Genomic DNA, 21,569 nt, shown 5'->3' with positions numbered 1-21,569 from the left:
CCCTGTCTCCATCTGCTAGCAGGTAGTATAAATACACACATCAGACCTGGTTTAGCGGGATAAGGAATCCATATTAGCATAGGAGCCAAATTCCACCTTGCCATTTGTAGATGTCTGAAATACTGAAACCAGAACCAAACCAAGTTTAAAAACCTGCTGCCAAGCTTTCCACTCTACTCCTATACTATTTCTGTAGTTTGTGATAGATACGCACCTCTTTCAAGAAAGCCAAGTCAATTCTTCCCCTGCTTCTTTTTGGCTGGTTTGATAGGAGTGATTACTTCCTCATCTTCATAATCAGATTCTTCTTCACGATCACAGTACACTGCAGGAAACAAACCAGACAAGTTGCTTTCAGCCAAAGAAGTAGGGAAAGAAAAGCATAGAACAGCATCAAAGGACTAATGGTGCGACATTAAGTGTGCTAGTTATACTTCTTCCATCTTTTCCAAGAATGCTTCCAACAGATCTAAACTTAAACCCCGACAGTCCCCAGTTTACAACAGGAGCTCAATGGCAGATTCTGTGCCAAAATTCTGGGGAAATGTTTCTGAAATGCTGCAGCACATTTGCATAGATTCTCATATTCAATAATTTTATAAAGTAGTTTTTCTGACTTCTTAGTATCTGTGTAGTTTTTTTTTTTTTTTTTTTTTTAAGGAGAAATAGCAAAATTGCTTACCTTGTAATAGGTGTTATCCCAGGACAGCAGGATGTAGTCCTCATATATGGGTGACGTCACTGACGGAGCCCTATCGCGGGAAAAAACTTCTGTCAAAGTTTCTAGAAACTTTTGACTGGCAGCGTGAGGCTACTGAGCATGCCCAGCATGCCATGATATTCTCTGCCACAGGGGTCTCACTCCAGTCTCGTATGTAGCAATAAGCTTTAGCAAAAAATAAATTAAGAAAAAATCTGAGACCTAACTCCGCGGGGTGGCGGCTGGGTTTCGTGAGGACTACATCCTGCTGTCCTGGGATAACACCTATTACAAGGTAAGCAATTTTGCTTTATCCCAGGACAAGCAGGATGCTAGTCCTCACATATGGGTGATTAGCAAGCTAGAGGCTGAGTCATTTTGTATTGAGGCAACAGAAGTATTGTTGTTGAAATGAGTCAGCCGAAGATCACAGCAGGTTGGTTGTAGGAGGAGTTGGGTTTAAACTGGAAACAAGTTCTTTAAGACAGATTGTCCCATAGGCTGAATCTTGTTGTCCTTGTTTGTCCAAACAGTAATGAGCTGCAAAGGTGTGAAGTGAGCTCCATGTTGCTGCTTTACATATGTCTATGATTGGCACAGAACGATAGTGTGCTACTGAGGTTGACATTGCTCTTACTGAGTGCGCCTTTACTCGCCCTTGAAGAGGAAGGCCTGCTTTTTCATAGCAAAACTGTATGCAATCTGCTAGCCAATTGGATAGAGTATGTTTACCCACTGCTTTCCCTGGTTTGTTTGGATCATAAGAAACAAAAAGTTGATTGGATTTCCTGTGGACTGCAGTGCGGTTTAAATAAAAGGATAGAGCACGTTTACAGTCCAAGGTATGTAAAGCCTGTTCTCCTCGGTGAGAATGAGGCCTTGGGAAGAATGTGGGTAAAACTATGGACTGGTTCAAGTGGAATTCCGTAACTACCTTGGGAAGGAATTTTGGATGTGTACGGAGAACCACCCTATCATGTAGGAATTTTGTGTAGGGTGCGTATGTTACAAGTGCTTGTAACTTACTAACCCTTCTAGTTGATGTAATGGCGATGAGGAAGATAGTCTTCCATGTGAGGATTTAAGATCACAGGAATCTATGGGTTCGAAAGGAGAATGCATGAGTCTTGCTAGTACCAAATTCAGGTCCCTTTCTGTGACTGGTGGCCAAATTGGTGGTTTAAGTTTATTTATTTATTTATTTAAGGTTTTTTTTATACCGGCATTCATGAACTCGTTCACATCATGTCGGTTTACAGAAAACAGGGGTGCGAAGAATACAACCAAAAAACATAATAAAACGTGATGAAAAGAAGCAGTTACAATTAACAAGGGCTAATGAACTGGGATTGTAAGAAATAAAGAGAGATAGAGAGGGTTAATTATATACAAATGTACAATGTTAAACCTCTCATAAACCTACTGATAAGAGGTTGCAAATGTACAATGGGATTGTAAGAAATGTACAAATGTACAAATGTACAAATTGTACAAATGTACAATGGGATTGTAAGAAATAAAGAGAGATAGAGAGGGTTAATTATATACAAATGTACAATGTTAAACCTCTCATAAACCTACTGATAAGAGGTTGCATGGAAATCGGTGCATCTCCCATCTTGTTATGGTAAGCTGAGATTGCACTTAAATGTACTCTTACAGATGAAGTCTGGAGACCAGATTCTGAAAGATGGTATAAATAGTCTAGTAAAGAAGTAATGGGGCAAGTAAAAGGATCAATATTCTTTTGCCTTCACCAGAAAGTGAACCTTCTCCATTTCGAAGAATAGTTCTTTCGTGTGGAAGGTTTATGTGAAGCTATAAGCACTTGAGATACACTGGTTGAAAGATTGAGTGGTTGTAAGATCAAGCTTTCAACATCCATGCTGTCAGGGATAGAGATTGAAGGTTGGGATGGCGCAACCGACCCTGATCCTGAGCTATGAGAGTGGGAGCTATTCCCAGGCGAATGGGATCCCTGACTGAAAGGTCTAGAAGTGTGGGAAACCATACTTGTCGAGGCCAATACGAGGCTATGAGGATCATGGTCCCCTTGTCCTGTTGTAGCTTCACTAGAGTTTTGGTTATAAGCGGTATTGGAGGATACGCGTATAGTAGGCCTGAGTTCCAAGGGCGATCAAAAGCGTCCTTGGCTGGCTGGTTCTTCTGTTTGTGTAGAGAACAGAAGTTGTCCACTTTGTGATTCAAATGTGACACAAAGAGGTCTATTGTCTGTTGTCCCCAACGTTGGAATATCCTGGTCGCTACTGCGGGATCCAGGGACCACTCGTGTGGTTGGAACTGACGACTGAGTCGATCTGCCACTACATTGTGTATGCCTGCTAGATAAGTGGCCCGGAGGAACATTGAGTGGTTCAGGGCCCAAGCCCAAATCTGTGCAGCTTCTTGACAAAGGAGATACAAACCTGTACCTCCCTGTTTGTTGATGTACCACATGGCAACTGTGTTGTCCGTTTGGATGAGAACAGTCTTGTGTGAAAGGCAGTCCTTGAACGCATGCAGCGCATAATGTATAGCTCGAAGCTCCAGGAAATTGACTTGAAATGTTGCCTCGAGTTCTGTCCAAGTCCCTTGAGTTTGGAGAGTGTCTATGTGAGCTCCCCAACCCAAGGTGGATGCATCTGTAGTTAATGTTATCTGTGGGACTGGTTGTTGGAAGGGTAGGCCCTTGCGCAGATTGTCCTTGTTTGCCCACCAAAGTAGAGAAGAGCGTAGCTGGTGGGTTACTTGAATTGGAGAATGTAGTGGTTGAATGGCTTGAATCCATTGTGATCGCAATGTCCATTGGGTTACTCTCATGGCGAGCCTTGCCACAGGAGTGACATGAACTGTGGAGGCCATGTGGCCTATTAAGGTGAGAAACTGATGAGCTGTTGCTTGTTTCTTTGAACGAATCGAGTTTGCCAACAGGGATAATGTCTCTGCTCGATCCTTGGGTAGAAAGGCTCTGGATAGGATAGTGTCCACGTCTGCACCGATGAATTGAAGTAGGAGAGATGGAGAAAGGTGGGATTTTTGATAATTGATGAGAAAACCCATGGAGTGAAGTAGGGAAATGGTTCGACAGAGAGGTGAGAGCTCCCTCTTGAGAGTGACTTCTGATGAGCCAGTCATCTAGATATGGAAAGATATGCACACTTTGCTTGCGTAAATGTGCTGCTATTACTGCTAGGCATTTTGTGAATACTCTGGGAGCAGAGGCAAGTCCGAATGGCAGTACTCTGTACTGGAAATGTTGATGACCCACCATGAAGCGCAGATACTTGTGGTGAGGAGGGAATATTGGAATGTGAGCATAAGCGTCTTGAAGGTCCAGAGAACAAAGCCAGTCTCCTGTTTGCAGAAATGGAAGCATGGTGCCTAGAGAAACCATCCTGAACTTTTCTTTTTTCAGAAACTTGTTGAGATTTCTGAAGTCTAGGATGGGACGTAGGCCTCCGGTTTTCTTTGGAATGAGGAAATAACGTGAATAGAATCCTCTTCCTGTCTGAGACCTGGGCACTAGCTCTACAGCTCTGGCTCTCAGAAGGGTGGATAATTCTATTTGTAGTTGAAGCATGTGATTTTCGCTGAGATGAGAGTGACTCTGTGGAAAATCTGTGGGAATTGAGATGAAATTGAGTTGATATCCTCTGTGTATTATTGATAGGACCCATTGGTCCAATTGTTGTAAAAGTTGGATAGTCTGCCTCCTACTTGTAGTTCTGACTGAGTATTCGAGTAAAGGCTTTGTTCTCTGGATGTGTTTTCAAAATCCAGTAGCAGGTCCAGTTTGAGGAACTGGTTGGGGCCTAGTTGTTCTCGGTTGTCTCTGTTGTGGTCTTTGCTGGGATCTAGGAGGTCTCGGTCTAGATGCAGGGGGATAATATCTGCGTTGCCTGTAGAAAGGCCGCCTGGTCTCTCTTCGTGTGGGCCTGTGGCCAGTATGTGTGGAAGAGTCATGTGGAAGGGAAGATAACTGTCTCAAAGTTTCCGTATGTTCTTGTAACTGTGAAACTGCATCCTGCACCTTGGAGCCAAATAAATTATCCCCAAGGCAAGGAAGATCAACCAGTTTATCCTGCACCTCTGGTCTTAGATCTGAGGCCTTGAGCCAGGCCCACCTCCTGGCACTAATGCCTGATGCAGCAACTCGTGAAGCCGTCTCATAACCATCATAGGCGGCTCGAACCTCATGCTTGCCGGGATCTAACCCCTTGTTGATAATAATTTGTGCAGCTTCCTGGTATTGTGTGGGCAGTGACGGCACAAATTCCTCTATTTGTTTCCAAATGTTTCCTCTGGTACTGGGTCATGTAAAGGTGGTATGCTGAAATTCTAGAGTTCAGCATTGCCCCTTGAAATACCTTACGGCCCATTTGATCCAGGAATCTGTTGTCTTTCCCGGGAGGTGTTGATGAATGGGCCCTTGTTCTTCTAGATTTTTTTCTGTGCCGATTCTACAACCACTGAGTGGTGTGGCAGTTGTGTTTTTTGATATCCTGGTGTGGATTGTACCAGATAAGTGGTATCTACCCTTTTATTCACCGCAGGAACCGTGCAAGGATGCTCCCAGAGACGTTGCTGTAGTTGCAAGAGGACTTCATGAATAGGAATTGCAACTGTGTGTTTAGGGGGGTCTACAAATTGGAGGACTTCCAAAGTTTGTTGTCTGGCGTCCTGTTCAGCTTGCAGCTTGAAAGGGATGGAATCTGCCATTTCCTGCACAAAAATTGGAAAAGAAAAGTCCTCTGGAGGTGATTGTTTCCTGGCATGAAGTGGTGATGGATCAGACCTAAATGCTTCAGATGAGACATCCGAGTCTGTGTCAGACCAAGTATCGTAGTCTGTAGGCTGATGAGGAGGTGTAGTCCTACGAGGAGGAGGTACACCAGAGGGTCCTGGTAAAGGGTCAGCAGCTGAAATGTCCTCTACCTGCTCTTCTACTGGGTTAGATGGCAAGGAGGCTAGTAATTCATGGTATCTCTTGGTAAAGATACCATGCAGTGCTGATTCTTCAGACCTTGGAAGGTCAGAAACTGTTGGTAGGCGTTGAGTCATCGAAGGCTTTAACTTAGTCGATGACTTCGGTCTTGATACCGTTGCTTTCTTAGCCAGAGGTATGGTGGGTGCCGTAGTGTACACTGATATCGGTTGTGGAATCGATGGAACGGTCGATATCGATGTAGAGAGAAATGAAAACATTGATATTGGAGTAGTAATCGAAGATGTCGGTGGTTCGAAGATCTTGGCATCGATGGCAGTTCTGACATTGAGAGAGGCACCGATATGCATGGTAATGGCACCGATGACGTAGTCGAAGATGGCATCGGCATCGGAGTTTCCGGCATCGATGTTATTGATGGCATCGGCATGAGGGCCGGCATCAGCGATGTCACTGGCATTGGCGATGTCACCGGAACTTGCGCCTGCAAGGCCTCCATTACCATTTGGCTTGATAAGGACGGCTAAGTCCTGAGTAGTCGATGGCAATTGTGATGTTGATGTGGGTGTCGATGTCGATGGTGTAGACGATGGCACCGTAGACACGGAGGTTAGCGGTACACCTGTGTGTTTATGCCGCTTTGCAGTCTGTTCTCCCGGGGGGGGGGAGTGACAGGGCCGGCAAGGATCGACGATGCCAATGTTTATGTTTACGCCTCGGTTCCAAGAGGAGGAACAGGAGCAGGAGTTTCTTCGTGACTCCTGTTGGAGATGACTTCGAAGTAGATGGTGAGGGAACGAGCTGGAGATGGAAAAGATGAGCCATCTTTTCCTGCCGGAGCTTCCGACCCTTCGGGGTCATCTCTTGGCATTGTTGGCATGATGAAACATCATGCTTCTCACCTAAACAGATCACACATTCAAGATGTGGATCTGTTACCGACATTGTTCGGTTACAGACCGGGCATTTTATGAAGCCGGAAGCCATGTCTGTATCGACAGCCGATGAAAAACTTCTGTGGAAAAAAAATTAATGAGAAAGCGAAAATCGCTATTAGTTTTGTCACCGTCCAGTGGCAAATGTGAAGTGAGACCCGAATGCGAAAAATATGAGAAAAATAAGTGACTTTTTTTAGTCAAAATCATGAGACAACTCACAGGGCTCTTGTCACCGCGATGCTGATGGCAGCGCGGAAAAACAAAGACTGGAGTGAGACCCCTGTGGCAGAGAATATCATGGCATGCTGGGCATGCTCAGTAGCCTCACGCTGCCAGTCAAAAGTTTCTAGAAACTTTGACAGAAGTTTTTTCCCGCGATAGGGCTCCGTCAGTGATGTCACCCATATGTGAGGACCAGCATCCTGCTTGTCCTGGGATAATACTATTTACCTGATAATTTCCTTTTCTTTAAGGACAGGTGGATCCAGAATCAGTGGGTTATGCACCTCTACCAGCAGATGGAGACGGATCAAAGCTAACATCACAGTATATATACCCCTGCACGGACATCAGCCCGCCAGTATTCTCTGCAAAAGCTAACTGTGGACAAACTAACAAAATCTGATTAACAGATAACCATCCCAGCACTCAGACAACAGGAAAACACCGCTCAGACAAAGTGTAACACTAGTTTAGGGACTGGATTAACACTTACCAGTAACCCCCAGAACACGCAGCCACACAGGAGGACAATAGCACAACCACTTGGCAGCCAAGGGCAGGAAGGTGGATCCACCTGTCCTCATTAAAGAAAAGGAAATCATCAGGTAAATACTAATTTCTCCTCTCTTAGCAAACAGACAGGTGGATCCAGAACCAGCGGGATATACCAAAGCTATTCCCGAACAAGGCAGGTGGCTGCCTACGGTCCGATCACCACCACACGCGCAAAGGTTGTATCCTCCTGGGCCTGCACATCCATGAGGTAATGCTTGGAAAAGATGCGTAAGGAAGACATCGCAGCTCAGCATGTGTTGACGGGAGACAAAATTCTAATTTCTGTCCATGACACTGCCTGATTCCTAGTGATATGAGCTCTAATTTGTCCAGGCAACAGCTGCTCAGCATCCACATTTGCGGCAATGACTACCTCCTTAACCCAGCCAGCTACTGTAGCCCATGACACCGGCTCACCCTGTTTACTCCCCCCATGGAGAACAAACAAGTAATCCATCTTCCTGAGGTGTCTGAAAACCTCCAAAAATATGTCAAAACATGCTTAACATCCAAGGTTCGTAACATGCGATGTTCCTTCGCATCTCTTTCCCTGTTCAGAGACGACAGGGAAATTGACTGACTCGAATGAAAATCTGAGACAACTTTTGGCCAAAGAAAGATGGAAGATTAAGCAGCTGTATCGCCCTGGAGTCACCTGTAGAAGAGTTCCCAGCAAAACAAGGCCTGCATATCTGATACTCTACGTGCAGACCAATTTGTCACAAGAAAGTCTTCAAGGTCAGTAACCTCAAGGAGAGGCTATGCATCGGTCGAAAAGTGGGGTCCACCAAAACATCCAAAACTAGATGGACTCCACAAAAGCCACTGGTAACAGCAAGGTAGGACAAAAATTCTTCACTCCTTTTAAGAAACGGGCCACATATGGATGAGCCGACAAGGGTCCACCATTCATCTCACTTCAAAACAGGCAAGAGCAGCCACCTTTGCCTTTAATGAATTATGGGCCAACCCTTAACTCAACCTATCCTGCAAAAAATTCCAAAATAAGCAGGGTTTTAACTGAACAATGAAAAACCCCTCGATCTTCACACCAAGCCTCAAACACTCACCAAACATGCACATGGACTAAGGAAGTGAAGAACATTCTCGCTCGTAGCAAGATGGTAATCTCCGCAGTAGAATATCCACGCTTCAGCAACCGAGCCCTCTCAAGGGCCATACCATAAGACAAAATAGAGTTGGATCTTCGTGAAGAACAGGGCCCTGCCGTAGCAGATCCCTGTGAGCTGTAAAATAGAGAGGAGAGTCCACCCAGAACCTGCACAAAACTGCATACCACCAGAAGTACGATTTCCGTCTACTCTCAATCCTCCAAATCATTCTACCCAACATGAACCACAGAGAAAAGGCATACAGCAGCTTCACTCTGGCCACTCCTGCTGCACGAGGACATCTATGCCCAAGAACTTTTGTTCTCTCCTGGACTGAAGCAGCAAGGAACCTGTGCATTGTGAAACGTTGCCAGAAGGTCCAGAAACTGAAGGTCCCAGCAATCTACCATTAGCTGGAACGCCTTGTTTGACAATTGCCAATCTCCTGGATCCAGACTAACTGCTGAGAAAGTTGGCTCTTAAATTGTCTTTTCCTGCAATGTGCGAGGCTTATATCTCCTGAAGATGCACTTCCACCCATTCCATAAGTTGGGCTATTTCCTGAGACAATTGCTGGCTCTTGATTACTCCCCATCGACTGATGTAAGCCACTGTCGTCGCATTGCCCGCCATTATCCGGACAACTCAACGCTGCAAGCAGTTATCGAACCAGCAAGCATGTTAACTGGACAGCACCGGCTTCCAGCTGATTGATGCTCCAGAGAGTCTCTTCAGTACTCCAGCACTCTTGTGCTGTCAACTCCTGACAGTGAGCTCCCCAACCCTGGAGGGTCACATCTGTCGTGAGTACTAGCCAGCCTGGTGATCTTAGGGAAACCCTCTTTCTTAAAAGATCCGCTTGTAACCACCACTGCAGTTGTATGCATGTCCCCATTGAAGGAGAAGCTGAATTGAATAGTCCTGACACACTGGGCTCCAATGAGCCAGCAGAGTGCACTGAAGGTGTGCACATACACCCTGCCCAAGGAATCACCTCCAGGGTTGATGCCATCAATCCATGTACCTGTAGGTAAGACCGGCTTATTGGGCATATAGTGTTCGTCAATAGACACACCTGCACCATCAACTTCTGAATACGGCCTTCTGGAAGGAACACCCTGCCCCGCTTCGTGTCAAACAGAACACCGGGATACTCTAAGGCCTGGGATGGCCAAAGATTGCTCTTGGTCAGGTTCACCACCCAACCTGCAACAAGGAAATCATCTTGGGAGAGACCCGAACACTCTCTTCTAGACTCTTGGCCCGAATCAGCCAATTGTCTAAGTACGGGTGAACTAGATTCCCTTCCTTTCTCAATTCTGCCACCACCACCATAATTTTGGAAAAAGATTCTAGGCATGGTGGCCAAACCAAAAAGCAGCGCTTGAACTGATGGTGATGTCCAAAGACTTTAAAATGCAGAAATTGTTGATGTTCTAAACCAATGGTTCCCAACCCTATCCTGGGCACCCCCCCAGCCAGTTGGGTTTTCAGGATATCCACAATGAATATGCATGAGAGAAAAATTGCACGCACTGCCTCCATAACTGAGAAAGTGGAGTCTCTTGTAGTGGTAAGACGGGCCTGTCAAATCGAGGGCACATCAAGTAAACCTTGATGATTTCAATTGAGATGGTTCATAAATGTTTAGTAGGGCATTGAACAGAGGACAAGAGTCTGAGATTAAAAATTAAAAAAAAAAAAAAAATTGTTATTGAACTTTACAAATTATAAACAAATCGATACTTTGTAGAAGGAATAGAGAGTACAAATTAAGAAAATAATTTACATGGTGAAAAATTACAAAGAGAAAAAAAAAACATATCAATCTCTCATCCATCATCAAGGAAATTAAAGGGGGGGGGGGGGGGGGGAGGAGGAATAAAAGAGGAGAACAAGAGTAACATATAACCAAAAAACATCAAATGCAGCGGAAGACAACCCACCAATATAAAAAAGATCCACCGATACTATTAATTAATAGCAGGAAGTGTAACAAACATTCAAAAACTTCCGCGAGTATTATCCCGCAGCTTAATTATACATTTACAAGGATACCGCAAGAGAAAACTTGCACCTAATGAAAGAACTTCAAGAAAGCTTTTCGATGTTGCTGAGTTACTGTTATGACGGTCGCTGCCCGTCTCCACTCCGCCATCCTTACCTCTCTGGCGACTCCTCCCGCGGTTGACGGATGTTTGGCTGCCGCGATGTCTGCCTGCCATCCTCTCCGGCGTACCCAGTCCGGCTTGGGCGCTGCCTCCCGCCATGCTGTCCAGCTGCCTTAGGGCGCGCGCACTGCGCGGCCCTGCTTCAAATACTTTCTTTGGCGCAAACTTCAGGGGCGTCCCCCTGTGATGACGTCACGCATCCTGGATACAAAAAGCCTACAGTACTGCTAGCTAATCGAGTTAGCAACAGGTATTCATACTGGTGAACTCCTTACAGATGGGATTCGCTCTCCGTACCTTGCTACTCTGCCTCTCCATTATTGGACTTACTCTATTTGGGGTACCCGCTCCTCGGGGGCCTCTCTCTTCTCTTTCAGGTTGCTGTCTGGAACCGGTACTCGCTCGAGGGCCCATGTTCCCGGACTTGCTGCCTGGACTTCACTTCTGCCTGGAAGATACCGCTGCCTACACCATCAGTGAGTTTCCATCTACTTCTCTCAGAGCTGTTCCCTGGAACCAGGTACTCGCTCCTCGAGGGCCTGCCTTTACTTCAGCTCCTGTGTTCCCTACCGAGAGAAACCACTGTGTGAGTACTCAACCAACGAGGCTCTATTCCAGAACCCTGCATACACTTCATTGTACTCACTATCTCTTCACTACAGCACAGCCATTGTGGGATCGCTGTTCCAGAGCCCTGAGGGACTACAAGCCCAGCCGGGCTTCATCTCTGCTCACTACTGCCACCTCTGGTGGCTCCTCAATACTGTTAATAAAAGATCTGTGTTGTGTGTCCTAAGCTGAGCCTGACCTGTGGCCCCTCACGGGACTTCCCCCCGTGGGCGTGGTCAGCAGCCACAGTGTCCAAGGGTCCACCCAAAACCTTACAAACAATAACAGTTACCCTGGCAAGGTCGGGATATATCCGAACTATACCACCCATAAAGGAAACATTTAAATTCTTTAAGCAACATCTCATAACCATACTTAAATCTTGCTCAGAGAAAAAGGACACTAGCAAAGTAATTCTATCAGATACTTCGGCATTGGAGTTTCCTAGGTATTAAGTCAAATTAGATCGATTTCCCTCATTATTGGTCTGAGATAGGCTTTGTCTCTATGGAAGAGTGTCTCTCTTCTTTACAGCAGGAATTAAATCAGAGGAGATCTTTAAGGCTTCAGCCATATATCTTTTAAAGGTAATCAAAGGTAATTCACCAAGAACTTTGGGGAAATTTAATAAACTAAGTTCAAATGTTGTAGAAAATTTTCCATAAATTCCAGCCTTCTCAGGGAAGACATTCGCTCCCGAATGATTGCAGCATTAGAGACCTGTAAACTTTTTATATCATTCCCCAATGCCTGGATAGCAGAAGAGTGTTCTTGAAGGATTTGCTGGTGGATCCTATGCAACTGAATCCAATTTTTGTGAAAGTCTTTAATCGCTGCGTTTGTTCATTGAAGGTAGAGGACATACCTGCTATTAGGTCCCAAGGGGACTCTAAAGTGACCACTGCAGGTTTCAAAACCTCCAGGGGAAGCAGAACAGCACTCTCTCCAATTCCTGCAGCACAGACACTCCCCCTCCGATGATACTGGGGAGGCAGCTCTGCCAAAAGCACCTCTCATTGCGGAGACTCCAAACTGCTGGGCAGGAGGAGATAGGCACCCGATCAGGCAAACTGCGGACAACTCCATCCAACCGAGGCAACTCCAATGATTCAACTTCTCAGCTCCCCAGCACGGTCAGTGATGCTTGAGGAAGAAGCCAACGGCAGTGGCCAAGGATCAGGAGGGCTCAGTGATATCTCCCCAGGTGAGAGCAGAGCTCCTCTCTCTGCCTCACCAGCAGGGCTAGAAGACTTCAATTCCAAGCTGGGGGCTGTGTACTCGTGAATGAATCGCTGGTCCACGGGAAAGCTGGGTTCAGATGGAAAACCTTTAACTTTCCCCCTCCTCTTATGCAGCATGAGAAAAGAGGAAAGAAATTAATGAAAAGAAATCTTGAGGGAGCAATGCAGAGTAGCATCCTCTCATGCGGCCATCTTGGTTCTGCCCCCATGAGATTAACAATTTGAACAATGGCATGCCAATTTTGTAGAAAATTTGTTGCTGAATAGGTAACCAATTCAATTTATTTAAATCTGGAGTAATTTGTTCATATTGTCTATCATCTGTAATAATCGTGTAGCAGAGTTCAGAAGTATTTGCAATGGTTTTAAAGAATTAGATGGAAGACTTAAATAAAGACTATTTATTTTATTATTTATTTGTTGATTTTTATATACCGACATTCGTCGGAACATCATGCCGGTTTACATTGTAACAAAGTAACAAGAGAGAGAAATACAATAAACAGGGAAGGGAAATGGGGAGCAGTAATGAAAGAGGAGAGAGGACAGCAGTAGGAAGGATAGGGAAAGAGAAATTTGGTAGGAACATTTGAAGAAAATAAAATTAACAATAGACACTATGTACAGGTGGGCTGGTAGGTACCAGACCAGTGATGGCAGTGACAGGGAGAGGTGGGGGGGGGGGGGGGGGGGGGGATGGTAGGGTAGGCTTAAAGGAGGATGAGGGGAAACTAATAACATAATTTAGGCGTCATTGCTTAGGGGGGAGAAACACTATATTTTGGAGTCTTTGCTTGGGGTGAAGAAAGGGGGAGAAAAGGAGAGGCAGAGAGGAGGAAAGAGGAAAGGGTGGGCTGCGGGGTTAGAGTGCAAGCTAGGTTTGGTCAACGTCTGGGTATGCTAATGTAAAAAGCCAGGTTTTGAGCCCTTTTTTAAATTTAGACAGGTTAGGTTCTAGACGGAGGGCCGTGGGCAGGGTGTTCCATAGGGAAGGACCAGCAATAGAGAAAGCCCTTTCTCTGTTTGAGGTGTGGTGAGCAGTTTTTTAGGGAGGGGGTGTATAGAGTACCAGCAAGGTTGGATCTGGAGGGGCGGGTAGATGATCGGAAAAGAAGTGCATTCTCGAACCAAGTGTGATTTTGATTGTACAATAAATTGTGGAGGATGGTGAGTGTTTTGTATTTTATGCGTGGTTATGGGTAACCAGTGGAGGTCTTTTAGGATAGGGGTAATGTGATCCGATTTACGTGCGTTTGTTAGGATTCTGGCCATGGCATTGTGTAAAAGTTGGAGGGGTTTGATAGTGGAGAGAGGGAGGCCCAGCAATAAAGAATTGCAATACTGTAATCAATATGGAATACTGTAATCAATATGAGGAAAAAGTATTGCTTGAATGACAGTATGAAAGTCATTACTGTGCAAAAGATGTCTCAGACCTGCTAATAAATGTAACTTATAAAATCCAAGTTTAATTTTGGACTTAATTTGTGGCAGGAAAAAAACGAAGAGTCAATTAAAACACCTAAACTTTTAACAGGAGTCTTAATTGAGAAGGTCAAATTGTCAATTGCAATAGTGTTATGCTGGCAGCTGGAAAATGGTCTCTGAATCAATAGAAATTCTGTTTTAGACATATTTGAAAGTTTATTTTGATGCAGCCCTTGTTTAACAGAGGAGATGCAGAGATGAAGAAGTTCAATAGTTCTATCCCAGGATGGATGTAAATCTGATGAAAAATTGAATGTCATCAGCATACATTTTGTAACCATGTGTTTCACTGGCAAGCAGTTTGGCAATTGGAGTCAAATATTGAATAAAACTGCTGATAGTGCAGAGCCTTGTGGGACATCAGATTTTAGTGTTTGTCAATAAGAAAAATGGTTACAGAATTTGAATTGGTGTGTTTGATTACTAAGGGATGCTGAGAACCAGTTTAACACAGTACCTGAAATACCACATTCTTGCAGCTGAAATCTAAGAATGCTGTGGTCAAGTGTCAAAGGCTGAGGAAATATCTAAGGACATAAGCAAAAATTGATGGCCAGAATCCAAGCCTCTTCTTATAGTATCTATTAATGATACCAGAAGTAGTTCGGTGCTCAAGGAATGTCGAAATCCAAACTTATGAGGGTCGAGTATTTCTTTTTCTTCAACAAACTCCATCAATTGCTGTAAAACAGCACTTTCAAGAACTTTGGAAATAAATGGCAAAGATGAAACAGGCCTGTAGTTTGCAGGGTCAGTGCAGTCTAGACTAGGCTTTATTAAAAGTGGTGTGACAACTGCTTTTTTTTTTTTAGACAATCAGGAACACATCCGGATTGAAATGATTTATTAGAAATAGCAGTTAATGAAGGAATAATGGCATCTTTAATTGCTTTAAAAATAGCAATTGGGGAGTCAGTGGATGGGCAAAAAATATTATTCATTGATGAAATAATCTTGGTTATCTCAGACTGCGAAACGTCATCGAAAGATGACCAAGAAGAACTGGGAGCAGAAAGGGAAATATTATACCAGGTTGGGACACTGGCAAAAGCCAAACTAAGATTTTCAATTTTGAGAGTGAAAAATGTCATGAACGCGTCAGCAGAAAGTGTGTTGGAGATGGATGAACATATTTTGGAGGTATCAGATTTTTAACTAGCTGAAATAGGGCCTTGGGATTGTAGCTACTATTTCTGATTTTTTGGGCATAAAAATTCTTCTTAGCTTTTAAGGTTTGTGATTGATCTGTAGACAATAGAAGTCTAATTTCACTGCAGTAATAGATGGAGATTTCTGCCATGCATACTCACTTTTCCTAAGTGACCTTCTTAAAAGGATCAACGAAGGACTAAGCCATGATTGGAGTTTCATATTAGTGTTAACAAATGGTCTGCGTGGGGCGACAATCTAAAACTGAGATGACTGAACATAAGAACATGCCATGCTGGGTCAGACCAAGGGTCCATCAAGCCCAGCATCCTGTTTCCAACAGTGGCCAATCCAGGCCGTAAGAACCTGGCAAGTACCCAAAAACTAAGTCTATTCCATGTTATCGTTGCTAGTAATAGCAGTGGCTATTTTCTAAGTCAACTTAATAGCAGGTAATGGACTTCTCCTCCAAGAACTTATCCAATCCTTTTTTAAACACAGCTATACTAACTGCACTAACCACATCCTCTGGCAACAAATTCCAGAGTTTAATTGTGCGTTGAGTAAAAAAGAACTTTCTCTGATTAGTTTTAAATGAGCCACATGCTAATTCATGGAGTGCCCCCTAGTCTATTATCCAAAAGAGTAAATAACCGATTCACATCTACCCGTTCAATAGACAATCAAATCATTTACGTCACCTGAGAGTTCAGAATCTAGGAAGGATTGCAGGCTTTCAATAAATTTAGAGCACTCAATGTGTTTACGACAAATCTGTGGATTAGTGAAGTTCAAGGCAGAGACTTTTGGCCAGCAAATTGAGAAACTAATAAGAGACTTCCCTAACTGATAAAGTATCATAGCTATGTTCCTTGCTAGAATTATTAACAAAAACAAAGCCCAATATATGTTCTTGTCTATGAGTAGGATTTTGAATTAGTTGGGTCCATCCTAAAGAGGAGAGTACGTCAAGAAAAAGTGTAAAATACTCTGAAAAAGTCTTCATTAAAGGGTAAATTAAAATCACCTAGAATGATCATGTTTAAATTTGTTTTAGCTAAAAGAAGCCGTTCCAAAAAAGATGAATAATTAGTATGCAACGATTTAGGGGGACAATAGGTGAGACAAATGGAAATACCAGAAGTGTAAAAGATCTTTTCGTTATAATGATCTTCGTTACAATCTGATTATTAAATCAGCAACCATGGCTGTTCTTCACTGCTTGGATTCTGGCCTTATCTGTACAGGATAGTTTAGGAAAGAAGAGTGATCCTATAATTCTGTGCAGAGACTTCCTGATTGAGGAGGAATTTGGGAAGGTGTTTAACAGAAAGCAGTTAAGAAATGCATTTTCAAATCTATTTTGAAATCTTTGTTAGGAGTCTCATGTATTGTTGGAGGGAGTTCCAGAGTGTAGGTCCAGCCAGTGAAAATGCGCTTTCATGGGTTGATGACAAATCTCAAGGAGTGGATTTTCAGTAAAGACTGGGAAGATGATCTAAGTGTTCTAGACAGTACATAGAATTTAAAGGAGCTGCTGACCCAGGGTGACTTTACGTGGTGTAGTAATTATGGACTAATAAGGCAAGTTTTTTTTGATCAGAGGTTTAATAGGAAGCTAATATAAGGTTTCAGGGCTGGGGTGATGAGCTCATATTTCTGTGTATTGGCAAATAATCTTGCGGCAGCATTTTGAATTAATTGGAAAGGTTTGATGGTGTTATATGGGAGACCAATATATAAACACAAAAAGAGCCAAAAATAACCCAAAGGAAAAAAAAATCAAAAACTATGGCAAGAAACCAAGTTATAGAATCAAAAAGACATTTGGGGGCAGCAGTGAAATTAAAAAAAAAAAAAAAAAAAAGTTAGTCGAAAGGTGTCAACAAGCCAGTCAGTGTGTCCTGCTAAACTGGGCATGAACCTTCCCTTATTTGTAATCTGCTTTGGACGGGCTGCCCAGCATAAAAGACAGAACAGAAATTTAAAATCAGACTGCGACCTGCCAGAAATTACTCCTCTCAACCGGAATTCAGTCTCTTATCTCCCTCAAAAGTAGCACTATGAATTTTAAGGCATTACCATCATAGAAAATTAAAAACCTCACATATATTCTTTATACCTATTTCTTTGATGTGGCTCGATTTATTTGGCCAGCAAGTGTAATTACTTTGCTGATACTGCCAGAGGTTTCTGGTATTTTTTTCGTGCAGATAGTATTTGTGATTGTGGTTTTCTCTAGTGTAAAGAATAATCAAAAATACTGTGAACTCTGTGCATAAGTCATGTATACACAGATACCCTTCTATTAGCATCTTACCAATTTGATGATGTCCAGTGACATAAACTGGACCAGAGCCAGACTTCAAGCGGAAAGACACAGGGGGTTGGAGTTCAAAGCCTTCAAGATTGACCTAGGAAAGAGTTTCAGAATAGATTTAAGTACCTATCTGCAGGTAAAGAAAGTAACAAGTTGTAAAGTTTAGGCCACCCTCATCAACTGCCCAACATTCACATCTGTAGAATCAGGCAAGCAGGAAAGAAAAAAAAAAAAGAGATAAACTAAACAAAAAGCAGAGTTGCTTAGCTGTAACAGGGGCTCTCCTAGGACAGCAGATGTTAGTCCTCACACATAGGCAACATTCATCAGATGAAGCCTGGCACGGAAAACTTATGTCAAAGTTTCTAGAAACTTTGAATGGCACACTGAGCATGCTCAGCATGCCACTATTCACGCAGGGTCCCTCTTTAGTCTCTTAATATAGAGTTATGAAAAAATAAAATAAACATAGGAGAAACCCAACTCTGCAGGGTGGCGGGCAGGTTTCGTGAGGACTAACATCCTGCTGTCCTAGGAGGACACCTGTTGCAGGTAAGCAATTCTGCTTTCTTCTAGGTCAAGCAAGATGGTAGTCCTCACACATGGGTGAATCCCTAGCTACAGGCTGTTCCTGAACAACAAGCAAGACCAATAGGCACCTAACCAAATGCCAACGGGCACACCACCACAATTGCTGTTAGTAACATAGGGAGACAGCCTGAATCCGAACAATAGGCAGAGTTGGGTTTTATAACAAAGAGATTTTGAAGAACAGACTGGCTGAAGCTACTATCGCTTCGGCCATCCCTGTCCAGACAGTAGTAGGCGGCAAAAGTGTGGAGAGATCTCTACATCACAGCCTTGCAGATCTTGTCCATGGGGACTGCTCTCAAGTGGCCACTGAAGTTTGCCATGGCTCTGACAGAATGAGCCTTGACAAGACCCCCAAGCTGCAGTCCCACCTGAGTATAGCAGAAAGAGATGCAATCTGCTAGCCAGTTGGACAGGGTCTGCTTAGCAACCACTGCTCCTAATCTATTCCTGTCAAAAGAGCTGAAGAGTTGCGTAGATCTATGGCCTGCTGTCTGCTTCAAGAAGGCGGCTAAGGCTCTCTTGCAATCCAGACTGTGCAGAGCCTGTTCACCCTGGTGCGAATGAGGCTTGGGAAAGAAGTTGGGCAGGATGATTGACTGATTAAGATGGAAATCTGTCACCACCTTAGGCAGGAACTTAAAATGTGTACAAAGAACCACCCCCTATCATGGAAGAACTTTGTATAGAGTGGACACGTCACTAAGGCCTGAAGCTCACTGACTTGTGCACTGATGTGACTGTGACCAAAAACATGACCATCCAAGTCAGGTACTTGAGGTCACAAGAATACACTGGGGCGAAAAGGAGCTTTCATGAGCTAAGCCAACACCACACTGAGGTCCCATGATACAGCGGGAGGCCAAAAGGGAGGCTTCAACTGAAGCAGATCTCGCATGAAGCGTCCCACAATGGGTTGTACAAAAGATTGAACCATCCACTCCACAGTGGTAGGCACCAATAGCACTCAGGTGTACCCTAACGGAGTTGTCTTTAAGCCAGCGTCCGAAAGATGCAGGAGGTAATTAAGAAGCTTCGGTATGGAGCAGGAAAAAGAAACCAGACCGCAGTGTTCACACCACATGGAAAACCTCTTCCACTTCAGGCCATAAAACTTCCTAGTGGAAGGCTTGCTGTAAGCCACCAGGAGTTGAGACACATAATAGGAGAGGTTGAGGAGCTGCAGAATTAACCTTGCAACATCCAGGTCACCAAGCACCAAGACCAGAGGTAGGGATGGCACAGCCTGCCCCAATCCTGCTTGATGAGATCTGGGGAAGTCCCCAGGTTGATTGGTTCCCAGTGGGAGAGATCCTGCAGGAGCAGAAACCAGATCTGCCTCTGTCAATGAGAGGCTATGAGGATCATAGTCCCCCTTTGTCCTGTCGAAGCTTCAGGAGAGTCTTCATCAACAGGGGAAGCGGAGGATACACGTACAGAAGGCCCTTGCCCCAATAGTGGGCAAAGCCATCTGAGCCTGGTTTGCCTTCCACCCTGTACAGGGAGAAGAACTGATCGACTTTCCTATTGCAGGAGGGATGCAAATAAATCCATGTTGAGGTCCACCAGAGGCGGAAGATCCGATCCATAACTTCCTGTTTCAAGGACAACTCGTGAAGTCAGAAGGCTCAACTCAGCCTATCCGCCACCACATTCTCTGTCCCAGCCAGGTACATGGTTTGGAGCACCATACCCTGAGACGGAGCCCAAGTTCAGATCTGAACTGCTTCTTGGCACAGGAGGAACGACCTTGTACCTCCTTGTTTGCTGATTATATCACTCCGCCACTTGGTTGTCTGTCTGGATCAGAAACACTTTGTTGATCTGCCGATCTCTGAATGCCCAGAGTGTGTACAGATCACACGGAACTCCAGGAAGTTGATCTGACACTGAGCTTCCTGGATGGATTACAGGCTCTGGGTGTGAAGCCCCTCCACATGGGCACCCCACCCCAGGTTGGACACATCCATGGTGATCACAATCTGGGCAGGGGGATTCTGAAAGGGCACCCCCTGCTCCAAATTGGCAAGACTCTCCCACCAGGACAAGGAGTCCCAAAGAGGTAAAGTAATGCAGATGTGGAGGTCCTGGGTGGCCTGCCACCACTGGGACCGCAAGATCCATTGAGCTCTGCGCAATTGCAAGCGAGCTAAGGGAGTAACATGGATGCTTGTGGCCATGTGTCCCAAGAGTTGCAACATGTGGCAAGCTGACATCTGCTGATTCTGTTAGACCACTCCTGCAATGGACACTAACATGAGAGCCCAACTGCTGGATTGATACGCTCAGGCCTGAGCCATGTCCAACAGGGTGCCAATGAAGTTCAACTGAGGCAACAGGTCGAGATGGAACTTCGGGTAGCTGATAATAAATTCCAGGGACTAACACCCGAATTGTCAAGCTCAGAGACCGTACCATTCCCTCCTGGGTGGGGCTCTTGACAAGCCAATCATCCACGTAGGGGAACCCCTGCACCCCCAACCTGCGGAGGTACGCACCCACTACGGCCAGACACTTGGTGAAGACGCGAGGAGCTGAGGCTAGCCCGAACTGCAACACCCTGAACTGAAAGTGTTGCTCGCCCACCACAAACCAAAGATACTTCCTGCGACCCTGGAAGATCTCGATGTGGGTGTAGGCGTCTTAAGTCAAGAGAGCAAAACCAATCTCCCCTTTGTTGGAAGGGAATCAGTGGGCCCAGAGAGACCATCCTGAACTTCTTTTTAGAAACTTGTTCAAGGCTCTCAAGTGTAGAATAGGATGGAATCCCCCCTGTTCTTTTTGGAATCAGGAAACATTGGGAGTAGAACTCCCACCCCCACTGTTTCAGAGGAATGGCTCAACAGCCCTGTCTGTTACATGGGTGGCGAGCTCCGCCAAAAGTATTTCCTGATGTGAGACTGACCCCAAGAGGGGCACGGGGAAGAGTCTGAGGAACACCCAGGAAGTTCAGTCAGTACCCTCAATGATGTACAGAACCCACCGATCAGAGGTAACACTGGGCCAACGGTGCAGGAAGAACCGTAACTGGGCAGGAGAGGTTGACTGATGCTTCCTTGCAGCCAGTCAAAACCCCGTAGTGGGGCTTGTCTGGGGCACCAGCTGAGGTCTGGGGGCCCGCTGCTGTCTAGGGCGGGCCCTAGAGCTCACCTGCTGGGACCGGGTACAAGGAGCGGGTGGGTAGTATTTCCTCTGGCGGTAGGTGAAGCTCTACTGGGGACAATCAACCAAAAAAAAAAAAAAATCTGTTGAATATTTAAAACAATACTTTGTAATTCAATCACGCATGCATGTATCTCACACATGATTTTGAAGCCATGAAAAGGTTAATGGGTTTGATTTTGAATTAGTTTGATGCAGTGGCGGGTCTTGTGCTTTTGTTCTGGCTTTTCAAATGGATATTGATTGCAGAAGTCTGGGTCCTCTTCATGGAAGCTTTGCAGACTTCCATTTCTGAAAGGTGGTGGTGGGGGGATTTTCATGGTCTTCCCAGTCTCGGCTACTGTGCGAGACAAAAATTGAAGAGTG

General features: G+C 44.7%; 1 protein-coding gene across 1 annotated transcript in view; it reads right to left on the bottom strand.

The window, feature by feature from the left end:
• The window catches only part of NPM3 (nucleophosmin/nucleoplasmin 3), a 98,436-nt gene that overhangs the window by 33,047 nt on the left and 43,820 nt on the right, over positions 1 to 21,569 (bottom strand). Inside the window, exons 4-5 of the mRNA XM_029610212.1 lie at positions 17,451 to 17,544; positions 215 to 325 (exon numbers count right to left, since the gene is read on the bottom strand). Coding sequence (XP_029466072.1) covers positions 234 to 325; positions 17,451 to 17,544 — 186 coding nt within the window. The 3' untranslated portion in view covers positions 215 to 233. The remainder of the gene's footprint in view (positions 1 to 214; positions 326 to 17,450; positions 17,545 to 21,569) is intronic.

The sequence above is a fragment of the Rhinatrema bivittatum genome, chromosome 7 (genome assembly GCF_901001135.1).
Source record: "Rhinatrema bivittatum chromosome 7, aRhiBiv1.1, whole genome shotgun sequence".
NCBI classification, from domain to species: Eukaryota; Metazoa; Chordata; class Amphibia; order Gymnophiona; family Rhinatrematidae; genus Rhinatrema; species Rhinatrema bivittatum.
The sequence above is the reverse complement of the archived record's forward strand: the minus strand, read 5'-3'. Positions and strand labels throughout refer to the sequence as shown.